Genomic DNA, 21872 nt, shown 5'->3' on the forward strand with positions numbered 1-21872 from the left:
AAAGCAGTGAGGCATGTCACCCATCCTGATAGCAGATACCAGGCCAGAGACCAAGGCAACATTGTGTAACCACTGGGAGGAATCATTTCACATAAAGGTATACAAAGTGGCATTTCTAAAACAATGTACTAAGGAAAACTTTGGAATTTATGTAAGCTAGGAGTTTAGATAGGGTCCTTTAGATAGGAGCACCCCTTTAATGAATGTTATGCTACTCTGCATTTCAGCTGTAAGCAAATAGTCATTTAATTGAAAACCACTGGTTTATTGGCATGGTAAAAATATGCAACACATCCAAACTGTATACCAACATGTGTTACTCATTACTGCAAACAGCGTGTATATCTGAATGAAAACAGCCCCATGTGTTTCTTTCCTTTTTGTTCACAGCTTGAACTGTTCTGTTTACTCATACTTATTGTAAGTAACCTGATTTGCAGTCTTATGTACTGTAATTCACTTGTTACATTGCTTAATCCTTCTCTCCTCCTGGCACTGTGTCTGTAGATTAGAGAGTTTAACTCCATGTCTTGGGCTTGAATCTTCTCCCTCAGGGGCTGATTGGAAGACGTTAGGCCAAAGATTTTACAGTGCAAACTCTTACTGTGATCGCCAACTACTGCACTAACCAAATGAGGCCCTACTGGTTTGCTGGAGAATAAACGTCCCCCAGTCCCCACCCAGCAACCTGCTATAGGCCAGGGCTGTAACAAGTCTAGGGTAACCAGACGGTGGGGGAAGCCAACAGTGTGTAAAAAAGGGAAGCCGCAAAACAATAAATACATGGAACATAAAGACAAGACAGACATACAACTTAACCAGAGGCACAAAGACAATAGAAGCAGGAACACTCTGGGAATCAGGCATGGATGCTTCCGAATTTTCACATATCTGAAGCCCCCAAACACAGCTGCCACCATTTTCTTATATCATGTTCCATTTACTGTACTGCTGATGCCGCCTGCTAATCCTAAACAGCCGAACTTCATCTCTTGTGGCCTAGTCCATCACATTATTTTATGCCATGCTGCCACTCATGTTTCCCCACCTACCACCTCTGCCATCACTCAGCTAGTCATGTCCTGCTGCACGGTCCATCATATTAATCCATATTTTACTGCCATTGCTTTTTGAAACATAACCACCGTGAGTGTCTAAAGAAAAAAAAAAAAAAAAACAGCCAAGCCCCCCCCCCCTCAAAAAAAAAAAAAAGGTCATTCTTGGAGCATTTGAAATGTTTAATACATAAAAGCAAGTATTTGTGTATGGTTAAACTAGGTGCAGCGCCGCACCTCCCATGAGGCGACCTGAAGCGACCGCTTCAGGCGGCGCTATGGCAGGGCCCCGGGGAGGGCGGCATTTTTCCTCCTGTCCTGGACTGGCTTAGCGTCACCGAGCGGTGGATTGGGGAGGCCGCTGGAGCAGCGCTGCTCCAGTGGCCTCCCCTCACACTCAGGCAGAGAGCAGGTCCTCTCCGTGCCTGCTCTCTGCCTGCTAACGCCCCTTCGCTCCACCCTGCTCCCCTTTGCTCCGCCCCCTCCTCCCGGGGGGGGGGGGCAGCTTTCTGTCGTCTGCCTCAGGCAGCGAAACAGGCAGGTTCACCCCTGACTAGGTGTTTTGTGCACTACTTGCAATCTGTTTTTCCATAGACATACACATCACTTTCACATTGGTTATGTTTGTCTTAGAGCACTAGAAATTAGATAGATAGGTTTTAGGAGTCCTGAGAGTAACATTCACATTCACAGTGTTTTACGCCAATTTAAGCTTGGGTTCTTACCGTACTTATTTGACCCAAAACAAATCTTTGTCTGAACCACTTGAATCCTTAACAAACTTATTATTCAGATGTTCGTCCATCTTTATCTAAGGCTAGAGCTACATGTTGATTTTGGCTGTGGCTGCTGTCTCCAAAGATTGCCAAGTCACTTTACAACTCTTTCACTCATGTTAGTGAATGGAGTCTTACTGCGACTGCGATGGTGTCACGACCTCTACTTCTGGTTGCACAAAAATCAAGCAATATCCGATCTTTTTTTTTTTTTTTTTTTTTTTTACTAGCAACACTGTAATCTTTTCTTTTGTGACAGGCGTCATGGCCAAAATCTTTGTGTAGACAATGCCATAGGGTCAGTCAAACATATGGTAATATTGCAGCAGCTCTACAATTTTCGTTTGACCTAGCGATACAAAAAGTTTTTGAGAAATGCAAGAATTCTGAGATGGTCTCAGAAAATATTGAAATTGTGATACTCAGATATGTCAGAATCACTGATATCTAACCTCAGTGCCGCCCTATGGACATACTGACTATGATTAGTTTTTATAGTGTTATTCCAATCTGGGCAAATCACTGACAAGATGGGAATAACTTCATGCAAGTCCTGACCAACACTGTCACGCCCACAGAAGTGAAAGGAAGCTATGGAATCAGCATAGCACAGCTTAGATACACTGTATCCATAGCTCTCATTCTATACCTTCCATAGCTAATTGTACTATACTGTTTCCATAACACCCATTCAATGGACAAAGAGGATCGTTCGCCTTGTGGCCAGCTATTCCCATCTTAGCAGTGACTTCCCAAGTTGGGAATAACTTTTTTTCCTTTTTGAATGCAGTACATTTACATGTAGCCAAGTTCAGCGTTAAGTATCCAAGTCCAGCATTACAATGAGATTAGAAAACTAATGACTCTTTCCTAAAATTGCGTCACCCATAGTCTGTGACTGTGTCTGTTATTGCAGTATTCCAATGAATGAGACGACAATGCAATTTCAAACATAGCCAGAATATTGTTTCTAACTTCTTGCTACCTCTATACATAGGTATGACTCGAAAGACTCATCTGAAAAGAACATTGCTGCCTCATTGAAGATTTTACACAAGCAGTCGCCTCCCATAACATTACCCTAGAGGAAGACTTTTGTACTGTGCTGCCTTTTATGCTGTAAAGTGCAGGTCCACTGCGCCTCTCACTGGGACTTGCACTGCTCTCGCATCATATCAGATGTTATTCATGGCTTTAATACCACCAGGGGGCTGACACCGATTCTGCTCATCACTCGCTAACCTCTAATTAGTGATAATTCATCTTTTACTTGCTTATAACACAAGGAAATCTGACAACACTTTGCGGCTGCAGGAGAAACACTAGAGAGACAACAACATATATATGCAGCCATGTATTATTAAAATACATAATTCACTATGTTGGCTGCTTTGCATATGTTCAAAGCCTGGAGGTCAAGTGACAAGACAAATGTCTCATTCAGCCATATTAATGAGATGGAAATCGACTGCAATTGAACTATTCAGCTCCTTGGGACTGGTTGATCCTACTACAGTGTAGTTAGAAGATGACCATGTATAGAGTGTAAATATAGATTACCCCACATACATAAGGTTTACCATAGTTATTGGGATGCCAGTAAAGCTGGTGTGGAATGTGGATGTTGTCCACATAAAGAAGAGTCCTTTAACGCTTTAAAAGTGTCATTGGTGTCGCATAAGCAACTACAAGCTAGTAATATTATCACATTGTAAGTATTAAATCTAATGGAAGACAAGCAGACTGTATGTAATGCAAACAGAGTGCAGTACAGGTATGGCCAGAAATAGAAGTAGGCTGTATATCTAATAGTAATGTCTCAAGTGGATCAAGGTAAGTCTATACCAGGGGCGTAACTACTGTGGTAGCAGCAGCAGCAGCTGCCACAGGGCCCGGGCCATTAGGGGGCCCGGTGACAGCCGCTACCGCTGCGGTTTTTTTGTTTGTTTTTTTTTAAATAGTCCGTTACAGGCCCCATTCACTTGCTGATCCTGGCTGGGCCGGGATCGGCAAGTGACACCGCGGGCCCCACAAAGACTATCATTATACTCGGGGGTCTTTGCAGACCCCCGAGTATAATGATCAGCGGACCGGGAGACGTAAGGAACATAACAAACAGTGTTACTTACCTCTCCACGATCCTGCCTCCGGCCTCCCTCATTCGTGTCTGACGTCTCTGACGTCACATGACCCGGGTCTGCTTCCCGGGTCATGTGACGTCCGACGTCATTAATGCAGGACAAGAGCGGCAGCCGACAGCCTAGGAGCCGGGCACAGGTGAGCAACTGGTTTTTTTTTTAAAATGTTTTTATTCCCCCGGGTCTCCGATTATTATACTCTGGGGTCTGAAAAGACCCCAGAGTATAATAATTGTTTATGGATGTCCACAGTGTGACATAATACTGTGTGCAGGGGTCACTATTGGGGTTAATTCTGTGTGCAGGGGACACTATTGGGGTTAATACTGTGTGCAGGGGACACTATTGGGGTTAATACTGTGTGCAGGGGACACTATTGGGGTTAATACTGTGTGCAGGGAACGCTATTGGGGTTAATACTGTGTGCAGGGAACACTATTGGGGTTAATAGTGTGTGCAGGGGACACTATTGGGGTTAATACTGTGTGCAGGGGACACTATTGGGGTTAATACTGTGTGCAGGGGACACTATTGAGGTTAATACTGTGTGCAGGGGACACTATTGGGATTAATACTGTGTGCAGGGGACACTATTGGGGTTAATACTGTGTGCAGGGGATACTATTGGGGTAATACTGTGTGCAGGGGACACTATTGGGGTTAATACTGTGTGCAGGGGACACTAATGGACATAATACTGTGTGCAGGGCTTACTAAGGGACATAATAGAGTTCTGAGGAGGGGGTCGGTTGAGGTCTTCAGCGTCGGTTTGGGGGGGGACCCCATGTCAAAAGTTCGCCACAGGGCCCCGCCATTCCTAGTTACGCCACTGGTCTATACATACCATTACACTTTAGTGTGGCACCACATCAAACACACACCAGTGCTCAAATATCACCATAAATAGTTGGAAAAGTAAATACATACCCACAGCTTGTTGTGACCGCCATGATTTATAATCATATTTATAATCAATAAATACAATTCATAATTATGAATTGTTACAATATTTGTGCATTTGTCAATTTTATTCATACTTGATAGAGTTACTCATTATTGGTAGTTGGCTGCAGCCTCTTCATAAGTCTGTTGCAGGTCCCAATGCCAAAATGGAAATTTACACCAGACAGGAACTGACATGGATTTCCATTCTCACACTAGTAAACTGTGGCAGAATGTGGGGGCAAGGTTATTAAGATGCATAAAGGTGCTTGTGCCAAATAGGAACCTCAATATCATAGATTTATGACAGTTTTCATTGGCTTAATTATACAGAACGACGCAAACAGAATGGCGGAACTATTTCTACTGAGGTAATTTCTACCCTATTCAACTGCATGGATTATCTGCATCACTGCCCTTATTACACAGGATGATGATGATGATGTGATGCCAATAATCTGCATCTCTTGTCCTGCATAAAAGATGTGATCAGCTGATCAACCGCACTATTAGACTGGGCTAATAATGGCAATGAGCGCACGTCGCTGACAATAGCCCTGAATATGTACCTGTCTAACAGGGCCTTTACCAATTCCATTTCAATCCCTCCTTATAGGGGTATTCACATTAACATAATTTCTATATTTTTGAAAATATAAATAAAACATTTGCTGTGTTTTAAACATTTTCTTTAACCATCTTAACAGTGACAATCTGATGTCTTGACTGGTTGCCAATGGATGTGACCATGAATTTAGAAAATTTCTATAGTTTGGTGCTTGTCAAAAACCCAGCCATGATTTCCTTACTGTGGACAGGTTTTCAGGAAAGCATACTGTTAGGAAACTCAGTTTAGCCAATGTTGCTTTAAGGTTACTGTGCCAGCCTGTGAAGCTTCTGTAGTTTTCAGGGCTCTCCGAGGCTGATCCAATTAGCATCTGAGGAGAGATAGTTAAACCCTGTTCCTTCTCATCCAGGTGTCTGCTATTTGGTTGTACTTTTGTGAGGTTTCCATCCCCTAATCATTAGTGCTGGACTGCTCTATTATTGATAATTGGCTTGTTACTGGATTTTGGCTCTGATGTTACCTCTTGGACTAACTTTTGACTTGGACAGGTTCATTCATCCAACCTGATTCTGATCTTCCTTATAGGTTTTGGTTAGACTTCAGTTCATAGAGGGTTTATTTCTTATATAAGTGGTGATAACTTGGGCCCCAAATTTAACACACATCACTCTGACTTTGTGGATGGCACTGGTGAAAAACTTTAGGTGCCCAGGATCTATCACTCAGCGGTGTGTGAAGTATAAACAGCTTGTTCTATCGCTCTCTGTTGTCAACCAGTTTCTGGAATTTCTGATATTTGCTCCAGAGATACTATCATAACAGACCCTACATGTATGAGAGGGTCATTCAGCCACAATAAGGAAATCATGACTGGGTTTCTGACAAATTCCAGGACCAAGTAAGTTCCTACATTCTACGTTGCATCTTATTGGCAACCTATCAAGACAAGAGACTGTGACCACTAAGATCAGACCTGGGCAATATATGTCCCGCGGGCCACATTCGGCCCTCTGACTGGTTCTGTTCGACCCGCATAGCTTGGTGGGATAAAAGTAGATGCTGAATGGGAAGTCCGCCAAAGGACCTGTGATGACGTTATCACAGGTCCTTTAGCTCACTAGGATAGGCTAAGACTTGTTATTAGGCAGAGTCACACGGGACAGTGTGGTTAATGTTACACAGAAAGAGCAAGCTGCCAGGAATAGAGACTGAAGGAAGATAAGGAGAGAATAGACAGTATGTGTGAATGAGAGGTGGAAACTGAGAGAACCCCTACTGTTTAATGTCCCCCTCCAGCTGCCCCAGTTTATTGTCCCCTCTAGTTTCTGCTAGTTTAAACTGGGGCACCAGGAGAGGGACTTAATACTGTGGGACATTTGGAAGGAAAGGTTATAATGTGGGGGTGTATAATGTTAGGGTGACTGTAGAAAGATTATACTTTGTGGGGGCACATGGAAAAATGATTGAGTGGGTGGAGTCAATGTAGAAGTGGGTGGAGGTAAATTTTCTGGTAAATTTTTCAGTACAAGGTGTACTGCCAACCTGCAAGCTTTTTATGCCCATATAAACATTGGATCAGACAACAAACAAGCTTATTTGTGATCATTGGCTTGTATAAAAGGGACTTACAACCAATGTTACCTGACCAGTCCAGTGTGAACAAACAAACAAAAATAATTGAATAGATCGGTAATGCACCCAGGGGTATACAAAACAAAAAAAGTGCACTAAAATTTAACTTTTATTAATGTTCATTAAAAGCTAGCTATCCATATGATAAAAATGGTAGAAAAAGGGCTAAACTGCGTGTGTGGCAAACAGGCTGCTACGCTAAATTAGTGGTTTAGGAAATATCTTGGGTACTAGGTAACCTCCTATCACTTTGGTGAATCCATTGCCTGGATACTAGTTAGCATGATTCCCTAGAAGAAGCTCCCCTTTCACCCATGGAACTCCAATACACCACACAAACTATCACTGAGTCCAATACAGCAGACCCAGTGCTACACACAGCTGAACTCAAGCCAGAGTATTTATTAACTAGCTAGAGCCGCATTCACATATGCAGGTACTGACACATAGGCCTAAACTACTCCGCCTAACGCGTTTCCCGGGCTACTCCGGATCATCAGAGATATTGGATGGATAATTAAAGGCCCCCCGGCATACCCAATTCATGGGTTAACACCAGAAAACAAAAAAGATGCTCTATATGTGTTGAGCGCTTGGTCGGCTGTGATGTTTAGCCACCAGAATTAATTCTCTACAGTTTTAATTATGGTTATGTTCATGGAAAAATTATTTTAACTTATTTACCACTGAGTGACTTAAACAGTGAAGTCACAACTCATACCCCCTCCACTATCACACATATGTACTGGACCACTGTCTTACATGTTATTTTTTCCTCATTTCTGTTTTTTTTTTTTTGTTAGCCGACACATTGTTATCAACTTAGTAGATTACAATTATCTGGGGGCTTGTATGCCATTCTGCTCCGATTTACCAGCTTTATAACACCCATATCCGCACCTCCCCCGATGCTGATGTTTGCAGTATGTTTCATTATGTTAATTAATTTTCAATGAAAACAAATTTGAAGTGTGGAGCATTTAAAAAAAATTTAAGAATTATTTGCTTAGAAAGTAGCGGTATCGTTTTCACCCAAAATATTAGCCCTGAACCCCAGCTGCCTACTAGAACTAAATGGGCCTTTAAAGATTTGGTTGGGGGCTGATGGTTAGGAGCAAAAGTTTGGTTCAATTCTAACCAGTTTGTTCAAAACTAGAAGTGCAAATGAATTGTTTTATAAAGTGAATGACAAATTGAGGGGTCCTAGGACTCCATCTAACCCCTCTAGCTCTCTAAGCAAACATAGCCTTAGTGCCTTCAAAGTGACAGCAACAGATATAACTATGAGTAAATAGTGAGATGTCAATAGTGCTTGTTTTTTCAAAGACATACTGCACTGTACAATTTTTACACTTCTTAAAATTTCACTGGGATTTTTTTGGTTTTTGGGAATCTCATCTACATAACCATTTGCTTGCATGTAGATTTTCTGACAGGTAAAATACCTACAGTGAAGAAAAGATCTATTCTGGATTCCACTGAGAGTTATACCTGTCATCGCCCTGTTACATGGCCCATGTTTAACATGAGCTGATTGACAATCTAGCATGTTGGTCAGTGCATTTTTGAAAGTCCTTCATACTTGTTGATGCACAGTACATGAGGAAATAGCAATTATTCAAGTGACTGTTTACACAGGAAGGTATGCTGGCAACCAACAAACATAAAAGGAGGTGTACTGCAACCTGCAAGCTTTTTATGCCCATATAAACATTGGATCAGACAACAAACAAGCTTATTTGTGATCATTGGCTTGTATAAAAGGGACTTACAACCAATGTTACCTGACCAGTCCAGCATACTATCTAAAGTGTAGACAAGACTCCTGATTCTCCTTCCAGTGGCTGATGTTGGAGAAGAAAAGGACTAAGCATGTTCAACTTTTCCATTCCGTATTCTCATTTCTATTTCTTGCTCTGACCATGGCTTATTCCCCTCTTTCCACAGAATAATAAAAAAAAAAACATACATTCTGCTGAGCCTAGTGTATGTATGAGTATGGCAGAGTTTTATCTGCATAGCAGCTTAAGAATTTTTCAACATCAAAACATTCCAATCCTTAGTGCTTTTTAGATTGCCATAGATTTAGTGATCATTTTGATCATTCTTCTACTTTACCTATCAGGAAGTTATAAGATGAAAGAACTATATTCAACCTACAATTCCAATAATCTAGGCAAATACATAGACTACCCCTACTATAACATACACTTCACCTATAGCATTCTTCTTATCATTGCTCTGGCTTAAAGCTGACAAACCCTAGTGAGCGCCATTTAGAGAAAGTCCGAATAGCAAATACAGGGAAAATGAATAACACTCACTGGTACAGATTCAGACAGAATCTGTATTTGGCATCAGTTGACTAGAAAAACATCTACTAAAAATGTTCCCCTTGTGGAGAGAGACTTGTTTTGAAGGCAGCTGTATAAGATTAGATCTGTTTTTCTCTACAGAATAAATGCTGCTGTTATTGATGGCTGTGACTGCTATTGCAATCATTGGAAATGGGTTTAGCTACAGTGCCAAACATAGCCATGGTTAAGGTTGGCACTATCTGAGAACAGTCAGAACAGCGCTCAATTGCTTAAAATAGGACATTTTCTTCTGCTTATCTACAAGCAACAAGTGAGACTACCATATAGAAAGAATCTGCTGGGGAAAATACACAATACAATCTCCTCCACTTGTCTGTACAAATCCCCAGAGCCTCCTGGATTATTGGGTTGATCAGTCTTATCTGCTGAATTCCCTGGGCACCTTTGCTCATCTAAAGCCTTTATCTGTTACATGTACACACAATACTGGAGATGATTGATGGGTGTCACTGGGAGTAAGTAAGGTAAGGGTTAATTCTCCAGGAATATGCTTATTTGCACAGAGCTATTTCCCAATGTTTGCTCTTGGTATCCCAGCACTGTGCTGTTCTTTTGGACCCTGCCTTGACAGCTGTGAAGCATGCAGGCAGTGTGATCTGCACATTCAGTGCTTGCTAATAGACTGCTTCCCTCCTGCCTGCAACACTTCTCTAAGCACTGCCTGTCACGTCTGTTTGTATGCTGGAGTCAAATGTGTCCTGCATCATAAAGCAGCCAGTCTGTTATCAGAGTCCTCACCGCTGGGGGGGACCAATAATCTTTAATAAATGGCTAATGCAATTACTGTGTCCATTCAGTCTAGTCCTAATGTGATTAGACCTGATGGACTTTAATTATACATAATATGCCTGGGCAAGGTGTGGGACTGGCACTCTGGCATCCTCAGGAGGGGGAGAGGACTGAAAAGCTTATCTCCTGGCACCTCATAGAGTCCTACACACCTCTCCCTAGCCAGTGCCCGAGGTGGGCAGGTCTTACATTAACACAAGCAGACTGCCCCTTCTTTACCAGACACAGCTCTCATCGGAGCACCAAGGAGCAGCAGCCCTCCAAGACATCACCCACATCCATTCTGAGGATACTTCTATGGAGGAGAATGTGACATGAGAATATACCAAGATACTGGAAGACATCAGCATATGGAGGAAAGGGTCCATTCCAGAAAGGTCCCATTACACAGTGACTGGAGAAGGTGATGCTACTGTAGAGGAGACCCCGGGACTGCCTGCAGGTGTAAACACATAGGCAACCCTCGGTCATATATATATAATATATATGGTCAACACCATGACTTTCCAAGAATATTCTGCTGCAATTCTTCTCTTGTCTTGTTTTCTTCTGTCTCCAGGTGAGTCTTAAGTTCTTTCCTGATATTCCAGTACTTGGCTCCTCTGCCACATAGGACATCACATCTACCTGCCCTTTAACATGGGAGTGGGTTGTCAGTGAGATATAACATGCCTCAGCAGACAACTTAGCCTAGAAAGATGTGCTGGAGAGATATGATCGACATTAACCCTCTTCTTCCAGGTCTCAATGTGACAGATTATAGATACTACTACTCATCTGTCCTATAGTCACCTATCCATGTACTGACTGCACTGTATCCTTCTCAAGTCCAAACAGTTCTGAGGGTAAAGACGTCTTGTCTTCTGCACAATAAACAACATCTAAGTGCAGTCAGATGGACCAGTCACTGACATGGACGACAGAGCAGGGTTAGTCACTTGTCAGACATGCTGTGGTTTCCGCACCATGGACAGTCCCCTAAGTACAGCCAAAGGGACTAGTCACATGGAGGATGACATCCAGTAACTAGTACAGGGTATAGGATATCTGTGGTATACATACATCACCATGGACACTTCAGGAGGGATCACAGAAATGTGCAAGGACTGAGACAGACTGGCAAATAAGAGTAACCGGACTTTACGAATATGATAGTGTGCACTATATAGCAACATAAATATCTAAAAGTTCAGTCCTCTAGAATGGGGTTCCCCTTAGTTTAGGTAAATCACTATCATTGTACTTTGGAACTGTTCCTGGTGCTGAAGCCACATCAGTATCTTATAGAGCAAGTGTCCAAGCCTTATAGGACTGTTCTGTACCCTCTACTACACCATAAAAGCCCAGTTACTCATATCTAGAAACCACTTACCCAGTCTATGTAAATCTGTAAATGTGAACATCCTTGGGAACAGCCCATGGAGCTGAACAGAGAACTGCGATTTGAGGAGTTTGCCAAGAATAACTAAGCCTAATAAAATACATTTACTGCTATATTGTGAACTCTAGTAAAAGGCTTAAAGTCACCTAAGCCCAAGGACAGCTCCTGAAGGCATCCAAGGGGACTGTTCTCAGATGGACTGAGCAGAACTGACTTCTAGATAAAGGTAATTGGAATGATATAGTAAAGTCCACAAGATAAGACCAGCATGGGGCAAAGAGTATAACAGTATTTTAAGGATTGTAGTCACTTGATCTTTTAGATGCTGCCATCCTTTCACCGCCATGCACAGCTCTTAAGTGATGCTGATACTGAAGGCAGAGGCTGTGTTCTCAGAGAGAGATTCCCATGGACTAAAGCTTCTAGATAAGTAGGTTTTTTATATACAAGATATGAGCACTTGGCAAGTGTAGGATAATAGACAGGAGTTTGCTTAGATAGGTAAAACCAGTCTATGATAAGATGCTGTAGGTTTTATCTGAGAGTATAAAGATATAGAGTCATTTAACTCTTTATAAGTTGGTGACTTCACAACCCATAGTGGTTGGTTAACATACATCAAAAGGTTTCCCTGCAGTCCTATGTAAGGTCACAGATAACACTGTGTAAGACATGATGGAGCTTACAATCTTGTCACACTGGAAGTATGCAAATGGCCGTAAATAGTTGAATGGCAATAAGTGTATCATTTGTGATCCAAGTATCAGCATCAAACTCTTATTGCCTACAGGTGCATGGTAGCCAAGCGGCAAGTATCATTTATTACAACTCTTATAAAGACTGCATTATTAGCGTTATTATGGAAAAAAAGATCTATCTAAATAAATTGCTATGGTTACAAAAAATAATTTACTATAATAAACAGGGCTTACTGGGGTCTTCAACTTTCCTGGCAATCTCACTGATCCAGTTATGGGGTGTAGAAATCTGTTGGCTAGTCCATACAATTCAATTCATTACAGTGCCATGGTTATTTACAAATGTAGCAGTGCTGAGAGTGTTTTGTGGGAAAACTAAGATTGCGGGTAATCCTACTGCATATGGCTAGATTACAAGTTAAACTCTTCTCCATTGATAAGGAAAGGGTTAACCTTGCTTGCTTGCTTTCTGTCGCCCCCTGCTTGCTCTCTGATCTGTGCATGACTGGGGGCTTGAAGTACACATGTTTTATTGATGCCCAGCCCCCTTCTCCCCCTTATTCCTACATTAAAATCATCAGTTCCCTGAGGTTGCTGGTTTAATAAGAGATGATTATTCCTCATTTTCATCCAGCTTTGAGCCCCTGGGGTGGAATAGGATGGAGAGTTGTAACATAACACTCATTTTACCCTGAATATAAGCAAAACTGAGGCGATGAGACCCCATACTGGCTCTCTGTTGTGAACAACTGGGAATTATGTGTGTTGGAGGGTGCTGTTAAATGGCGCAGTATTATTATACAGTACTATTACATTCTGTAATGTTTTACAGGGAATAAATGAATTCCTAACATTTCCTGCTCCAAAGGAGCTAACAATCTAATTTTACACACATGCAGCAATTTCAATGGATTTTAATAGAAGTCCGTCTCTGGTCATAGAAGCATTTAATTAACAACTGCCATAGTTGACAACTAGTTTCTATCTACCTGCACACTTGGATAAACCAAGTGTGTGTGTTCTTTTAAATGGGAAATGAGAGCTAAGTAGCTGCCATACATCTCTAGCAGGTGAAACAAAGGATTCAGCATCTTCAAATACAATATATCTGATTCTTCATTCTAGGGACTGCTGAATTGACCCCTTATGCATTAAATTGTTAGTCAATCCCATATTCAGGTAACTTCTATGACAGTTCATAGGGTAGAGATTTGTTGACTTCAGCCTAGGGCGGAGCAGCACAGTCCTATTCCATTGAATGGAGGTGTATTGCAGCTCAGTGCACAGCAAGTGCCAGTGCTTCTATATAGGGAAAAAATTGAAAATTGTAGTAGAGATTGGTTTTCCCCCATGTACGTAGAATCAGCTAGTGTAAAAGACTGATGTAACTATCCAAGTGTATATGGTCGATCAGCACTCATCATGCTGAATATTGGGCTGTGTAATAGCATCTTAAACCCTGCATTGAGATGTAATCCATAAGGCAAACTGGCAGCAAGTGTTCAACATCTCCACCATGCCAGCACTGGGGAAATGAAGCATTACAAACTTCTCACTGAAAGTTATTGGCTGTTCTTGTAACAAAGGTTGTGCTATGTCATCCATTGTAGCTGCTCTTCAACCTGACTAATAGATGAAGCTCCTGAAAATAGGGCTTCCCTCTATATTACCCCCGTCACACTACATGGCGGATAAATCCATCATGAGCAAGGGGCAGTTTGTGTGATAGTATCATCGACATCATTGGCAGGAGCCTGGTTAATACACATAGTTGGGTATCTGCCACAGCTGCCAAGGACCAATAACTCTGATCCCTGGCAGTTTAAACCTTTAGATGCGATTAGACAAAGGGAAGACGCCCCCTCTTCCAGAAGTTGTCATGGTAGTCAGAAGCCTAGCAGTGGCTTTGCCTAATAGAAGGACTGTTAGTCTATTAGGACAGAGCCTAAGTCTAATAGACTGTCTGGCAGTGTAAAACCAACAGATACACAGTCCAGTCATATTAATGTGACCACCACCTACTTTTGACGTCAACGTTAAATAACCAGTCACAGAAGGCACGTGTCATCAGTCATCTGGGTGCACTCATCATTGTGGAAGGCACAATGGATCAGCACAAGTATGCATCTATCCTTGCGGACCATGTTCACCCCTACATGCGAATTGTTTTTCCTCAGGATGGTGGCATCTACCAGAAGAACAATGCAACGTGTCATAAAGCTCGCCGTGTACGTGCGTGGTTGGAGGAGCACCAGGAAGAGTTTACTGTACTCCCTTGTCCAGCAAATTCCTCAGACTTGAACCCAAATAGAATCTGTGGGACCACCTCGATCGGGTTTTTCGCGCCATGGATGCTCAACCGTGTATCCTAGTGCAACTGGCCACGGCACTGGAGTCGGCATGGCTCAACATCCCAGTGAACATCATCACAACATCCCCTCTCTTCCTGCACATCTCGCAGTGGTCCGCTCTGTGAAAGGTGCTTATTCTGGACTTTGACAGGTGGTCACATTAATGTGACTGGACTGTGTATAATGCACTGCAATATAGAAGTGGGACTAAAAAAAATAGAGAGTTTAATAAAATGAAAAAAAATCTACTTTTTACCTCAAACACACTTAAAAATAATTATAACAATAAAATAATAAAAACCTACACATAATTATGTAAAAATACTGTACACCAATAAAAAAACTGTGTCAAAATTTTGTTCATTTCATTTTTTTTAAAAAAAACTGAATAAGACATTATCAATAAATTGTATGAACCCCAACAAGTTACCTCGTAAAAAGTACGCTCTAACTTAGCTTGATCAACTGAAAAATTAAAAATCTATTATTTTCAGAATATGGTGATGCAACAAAACCAAATCATTAATTTTAGCTGTGGATTTGTGAGCATTTTTCTATAGGTTTGAGAAAAGAAAAAAACACAGGAAAAACTCATGCCTTCTCACCTAAGGCTGGTGCCCCACATTGCAAAAATGCAGCGATTTGACACAACATTTTACAGTACCTGCAAAGTGGATGGGATTCTGGCTAATCCCATCCACACATTGCTGAGCAATATCTGCAGTGGAAATACTGCGATTTCAAAAGCTATTGCATTTTCAGAAATGGCAGCATATCAGTTATACCTATAGAAACACTGGCGTTTTCCATATAGGTATAGCAGGTGCAGAAAGTCCACAGAGGAAAACTCTGTGGACTTTCTGTGAAGATCGCTGCGGAAAAGCCACAATGTGTTTCCGCCGCGGTCTTTTCCGTAGTGCTTTTTGTGCAGCTCACTGCGTGGGGCCTTAGCCATGTGAAGTTTTCTGGGCTAATACATAATAAGATAAGATAAACCTTTAATAGTCCCACAATGGGGAAATTTCAGTGATACAGTTTCATAGATGGTACAGTAGTATATAACAAGAGAGAAAACACATACAAGCTCATGGCAGATAGAGAAATCCTAGGAATCATAGCAACTAAAAAAGAAAGAAACAAAGACACACTGCAGGATCATTTAGTTCTCTGTGTGAACTGATGTTAATAATACAGCCGAATGTGGTTGGAGGACATGAGGAGGGGATCACAGCATGTAGATATAACAGGCAAAAAAACGTTTTTTGGGTTTTTTTGCAGAGGTGGGGGACATATGCAGCTGTCATGATAACATGTGGTAGTTCCTTTGGTAGGTGGTGAGATCTCCTGCTCACAGCTGATAGTTCGGTATCTTACATCAGCGCTATTGTCCATTAACCACAAAAAATGCCCCAAATGTCCTTCATCACAAGCCCTCCTCTTCCTTTCTTCTTACCACTGTGTTCTACAGGTTCTAGAGGTCTGAAGCCATCCAGGTAGACAGGGTGCTGCTCTCTTGCCAAGCTTCCATAAACACATGGGTAGGTGGGTGATGGTAGGTTCCCAGGTTGTAACAGAGTCCCACGTGTCCACAGTAAAAGAAAGAAATACCAGTCAGCTGTAGCATCTTCACACATCAGCAATAGACGCCAAAAATCATCTCCTTGAAAGAAGAAGTCCACACTTCCATGCAGGTTTCTCCTCCATGCCGCATGGTGACCATACTGTGCTTAGCTCCTGGGGGGATGGTAACAGGCACATGTGCAGGTCTCCAGGTCTTGAGTCATTGTCCATGCTTAACAATAGAAACAAAAGGAACAAAATACTCCACAGGATCTTCCATTCGATTTATAGTTGCTAATTCATAGTGCTAGTTTACTTGGTTACAGGATTCTTGAAGATACAGAGAAAAAGAGTGAAAAAGGAAAGATAAAGGTTGCTCCCAGCTTGGAGCTCTATATCAGGCAGCCACACACAAGGCGGCGCCAGGAAGTTGTAATAATACATACCTCTGTCTGGTGCCAGTGAATTGGAGGATTCTTGCTTATATTCACATGCTTACAAATCTTTAAGAATGTAAATAATACTCAAAAATTGCAAAACTTTTCATTATGCTTTGATATTTTCCCATGTTTATGGCAGTACTATCCTGCATTTTGCCGTTGGCTGTTGTACATGGTGGTATGACTACTATGTGAATGGTTGGCATGTGAATGTTGGCAGGGGAATACACATTATGTATGGCACATTGCTCACAGTAACTGTTCATTCCTCCAAATAACTACCTTTTACATTTCAAGCCACCATCCAAAAATAATTTCATTCTTCGGTCTGATTCCTTACCTGCTGCTTTCATAATATTCTAACACCTGCTCCCCCTCACTGCTGTCCCTTGTGCCATCTTGTCCTCCATTCCCCCTTCCTACCCCCAACTGTTCCTCTTCACACTGATGATAAGATATTTTTACTTATGTGAAAACTTTTTTCCGCCCACTTGATTTTGACTGCCAATAATACAGCCACAAAGAACAGATTCCCTTTGTATTAGCCTGTTTATTTAGGTCCTTATTGATTATTGTTGGTTAGCTTTCATCTGATGCTAGGTTCACACTAGCGCCCAGAGTCCATTCTGAGCTTTCCGTCTTAAGCATGCAGAAGACAGAAAGCTGTCAGACCGGGTCCGGCCGTGAGCGCCGGTGAGCGTTTTATGCTCTCTGCCGCGATTCTGTTTTTTAAAACCGGACACAGAGTACTGCATGTCTGACTCTGTGTCCGATTTTTTAAAAACGGTTTCGCAGCGGAGAGCATAAAATGCTCACTGGCGCTCACGGCCGGACATCTTTCAAACCCATTCAGATGAATGGGTTTGAAAGAGTCCTGCAGGTTTCCATCTCCTGCTCAGTTTTGTGCAGGAAACAGAATCCTGCATGAACGGAGACCGGGCGCAGATGTGAACGAGCCCTTAGCCAGTATCAGCCAGTGTAAGGAGCTGTTCACACAGCCGAAACAGGGCTTTGATGTGGACGGCTGCTTTGTTACCCCCTCATTTTCTGGCCACTGCGGCGGCAGATGAATGGGGCTAATTGGTGGCTTGTCTTCCATCGTGGACTTAAGAAAAATTATTTAGTGTTCCTTTAAGGAGTTGTAATTTGAGTGGGTTGATCATAATCGCTCAGCAATATAAGTGAAATAGTGAGTTTTTCGCTATCTCATATGAAAGGCAAGAATTAGTTCTTTGCTGCAGCTATAGAGAGCTTACACACTGCCGAGGACAAGAAGATGTTTCCCCAGCGGATGATTCTCCATTGTCTATAGGCCATACCATCTATAGGAATCAGACATATTGGGATTGGCTACAGTGCAAAGGGATGACTACAATTTGTATCCCACGTATGTGGCACTGGGCTCTTCAGCCTGCCATTGATCTCATTCTCTGCACCTATTATAGTAGTGGTCTCCACCTGCAGCAGTCAGGGCATGCTGGAGGTTGTAGTTTCACAATAGATTGGAGACCATTGCCCTATACGTATACCTCCTACTGGAAATGTTTGCATTATTTTTGTCATGCACAGTTTCAAGCCAAAGCTGCCCCACATTTAGCGCCTCATATATCTGCCTTACTGTTGCCGGAACATTGGAGGCAATCATTAGGGTCATGGCTTACATTCAGGGACATCAATAACTGGCGACCCACTTTTTATCTGCTCTTCTCTCATTTAGAAGGTGTCTGACTGTATTCAGCTGTATATTGGATGCTCACAATAGAATCTGTGATGTCCTTGACAGTGTTTGGTGCATTGTGTGATCTGTATGGAGAATCTGTACACATCTGTAGTTGCTATGCAGAATCCCCACAGTAACTGCATTATTAATATAAATATAAACTGATTCTTATATGCATATCTATAGCCGGTGGCTTTTCTCATTCCTCAAAGTTGGGACCTTCAATCCTGGGCTGTTTCATTCTCACACTAATAATGAGTACATTAAGCAGCCATGTTCTATAGCCTACATCTGCAGTGCTGGGTCACGTAGATTTATAGGATGGTTCAACCTTTTTAGTCATAGCAGACCTGGATACAGAAGAACAATACTGAATTTCCAAAGGACACTGATGTAGGTGAATATGGTGGGAAAGCAGGGAGTTGTCTGTTCTCTATTCAATCCCAGTGTCTTCTGCTGCCAGATGGAAGCAGGCATGGGTGATGTAATGGTGTCAATACATTGGGTGTGCTTCTCTCAACCTTTCCGCAGCAGAAACGGGGGTGTACTTTGTTACAATGGGGTGTTTGCATTTTGGTTTGGGGACCACATAGAGGGGACATTTAGTCACCTCCAAACATTTTGGACAGTCAAAAAGGGACACTTATAGTTTACTTAGGGAAGGTTTAAAATGTGTCTGCATATTTAAATGCTTGAATAGGTTTTTATTAAAATACAAGACCAAACAATGTCTGAATATAGATATTTTGAGGTCTAAAATGCACTAAACTATGGCATATTATATAAGTTGGGGTCTAATATACAGTTAGGTACCAGATAGTTTCTAGAAAATAGTCAGATAGGCCATAAATATACACTGCTCAAGAAAATAAAGGGAACACTCAAATAACACATCCTAGATCTGAATGAATGAAATATTCTCATTGAATACTTTATTCTGTACAAAATTGAATGTGATGACAACAAAATCACACAAAAACCATCAATGGTAATCAAATTTATTAACCAATGAAGGCCTGGATTTGGAGTCCCCCCAAAATTAAAGTGGAAAAACACACTACAGACTGATCCAACTTTAATGTAATGTCCTTAAAACATGTCAAAATGAGGCTGAGTAGTGTGTGTGGCCTCCACGTGCCTGTATGACCTCCGTACAATGCCTGGGCATGCTCCTGATGAGGTTGTGGATGGTCTCCTGAGGGATCTTCTCCCAGACCTGGACTAAAGCATCTGCCAAGTCCTGGACAGTCTGTGGTGCAACGTGATGTTGGTGAATGGAGCGAGACATGATGTCCCAGATGTGCTCAATCAGATTCAGGTCTGGGGAACAGGCGGACCAGTCCAGAGCTTCAATGTCTTCATCTTGCAGGAACTGCTGACACACTCCAGCTACATGAGGTCTGGCATTGTCCTGCATTAGAAGGAACCCAGGGCCAACTGCGCCAGCATATGGTCTCACAAGGGGTCTGAGGATCTCATCTCGGTACCTAATGGCAGTCAGGCAACTTCTGGCTAGCACATGGAGGGCTGTGTGGCCCTCCAAAGAAATGCCACTCCACAAAATTACTGACCCACTGCCAAATCGGTCATGCTGAAGGATGTTGCAGGCAGCAGATCGCTCTCCATGTGCTCAGTGTGAACCTGCTTTCATCTGTGAAGAGCATAGGGCGCCAGTGGCGAAGTTGCAAATCCTGGTGTTCTGTGGGAAATGCCAAGCGTCTTGCATGGTGTTGGACTGTGAGCACAACCCCCATCTGTGGACGTCGGGCCCTCATACCATCCTCATCGATTTCTAACCATTTGCGCAGACACATGCACATTTGTGGCCTGCTGGAGGTCATTTTGCAGGGCTCTGGCAGTGCTCTTCCTGTTCCTCCTTGCACAAAGGCAGAGGTAACGGTCCTGCTGCTGAGTTGTCTATCTTCTACGGCCCCCTCCACATCTCCTGATGTACTGGCCTGTCTCCTGGTAGCTGCTGCAGCTTCTGGACACTACGTTGACAGACACAGCAAACCTTCTTGTCACAAATCGCATTGATGCGCCATCCTGGATAAGTTGCACTACCTGAGCCACTTGTGTGGGTTGTAGAGTCCATCTCGTGCTAACACGTGTGTGAAAGCACAACCAACATTCAAAAGGGACCAAAACATCAGGCAGAAAGCATTGGTACGGAGATGTGGTCTGTGGTCCCCACCTGCAGAACCTCTCCTTTATTGAGTGTGTCTCGATAATTGCCAATGATTTCCATCTGTTGTCTAATTCCATTTGCACAACAGCATGTGAAATTGATTGTCAATCAGTGTTGCTTGGAATTACATTGTGTTGCTTAAGTGTTCCCTTTATTTGTTTGAGCAGTGTGTAATCAATAAGGGGTCGACACTCAGCCCCCAGACCAATCATCTGTACAGAGCCGCTTCCAGCCCATTCAGTATATAAACAGGGAGCTTTGTTCACTGTATAGCAGCCAGCACCTTGGCGGCAGCTCAATGGAAGCAACTCTGTATAGATGATCAGTCTGAGGGCTGGATGTCAGCCCCCTACCAATCATATATTTATGGCATATGCTGAGGATTGGCCATAAAAAAATAAGCCCACAAATCACAAGGGGGTGTTATACTGTGTGGGGGCAAAAAGAGACGGTATTACTCTACCATGTATCCACCTTGGCAAAAGTGAAGCCCCATTACTCTAGTATGACTCCACCTTGCCAACATGCATTATTGTTTAATAATAAACACTAGGCACCTATCAATAATGCTGAAGTAAAGGTTCGGCCGGCCATTTATGATGTTGACATACTTCACACTTTACGAGAGATTTTTAGCCCAAAGATAAATGATGGCAAGCGCAGCTTTGATCAAAACGTTGGTGTAAGACTTGCCATCTGCTGCGACTGTGGCAAAAAACAAATGCAACTGACCATCCTGCGAGGCGCCGTGAGGTTCTCCCTCAATTATAGCATTTTTGGCTACCCTCCACCTCTTGCACTTGCTACAACGGAAACGTTCGTAATATTTCTGATGCATACGCTTGGATCGCCTGCTAACTGTTCCGGTGCAACGAGGGGTGCCAAGAAAACACTGTTCTTGTGGTTGTTGTTGTTGTTGTTGCTGCTGCTAGAGCTGTTGCTCGGAAAGAAGTAAGCCATTTTGGCGAGCGTACTCAGAAGCTAGTTCCTCAATGGATATTAGAGCACAAAGCTCGAACACTCTAGAATCTTGGTCACCATTTCAGCTAATTCACAAAACGGCATAAGCCACAAAAACAATATTTTACATCATAACTGGCCAAACTTTATTGATACATTAACGTAGATACATTTTTGCCAAGGTGGAGACAAGCTAGAGGAATACCAAAAGAGACTTGGGATTTGGAAGGGCCAAAAAAGAACATGAGTTGGCATGTGTATCAGCCGGAAATGTGCCCTCTTTTCTAATTTTATCC

The 21872-nt window shown here is 42.5% G+C and overlaps 1 protein-coding gene across 2 annotated transcripts in view; it reads left to right on the top strand.

Moving 5' to 3' along the window:
• The first annotated feature begins 10768 nt into the window (after positions 1–10768).
• The window catches only part of CHRNA4 (cholinergic receptor nicotinic alpha 4 subunit), a 63009-nt gene continuing 51905 nt past the window's right edge, over positions 10769–21872 (top strand). For both annotated transcript variants that reach the window (XM_075277008.1, XM_075277009.1), the window contains exon 1: positions 10769–10837. In XM_075277008.1, the coding sequence (XP_075133109.1) occupies positions 10777–10837 (61 nt within the window). In that variant the 5' untranslated portion in view covers positions 10769–10776. The remainder of the gene's footprint in view (positions 10838–21872) is intronic.

The sequence above is a fragment of the Leptodactylus fuscus genome, chromosome 6 (genome assembly GCF_031893055.1).
Source record: "Leptodactylus fuscus isolate aLepFus1 chromosome 6, aLepFus1.hap2, whole genome shotgun sequence".
NCBI classification, from domain to species: Eukaryota; Metazoa; Chordata; class Amphibia; order Anura; family Leptodactylidae; genus Leptodactylus; species Leptodactylus fuscus.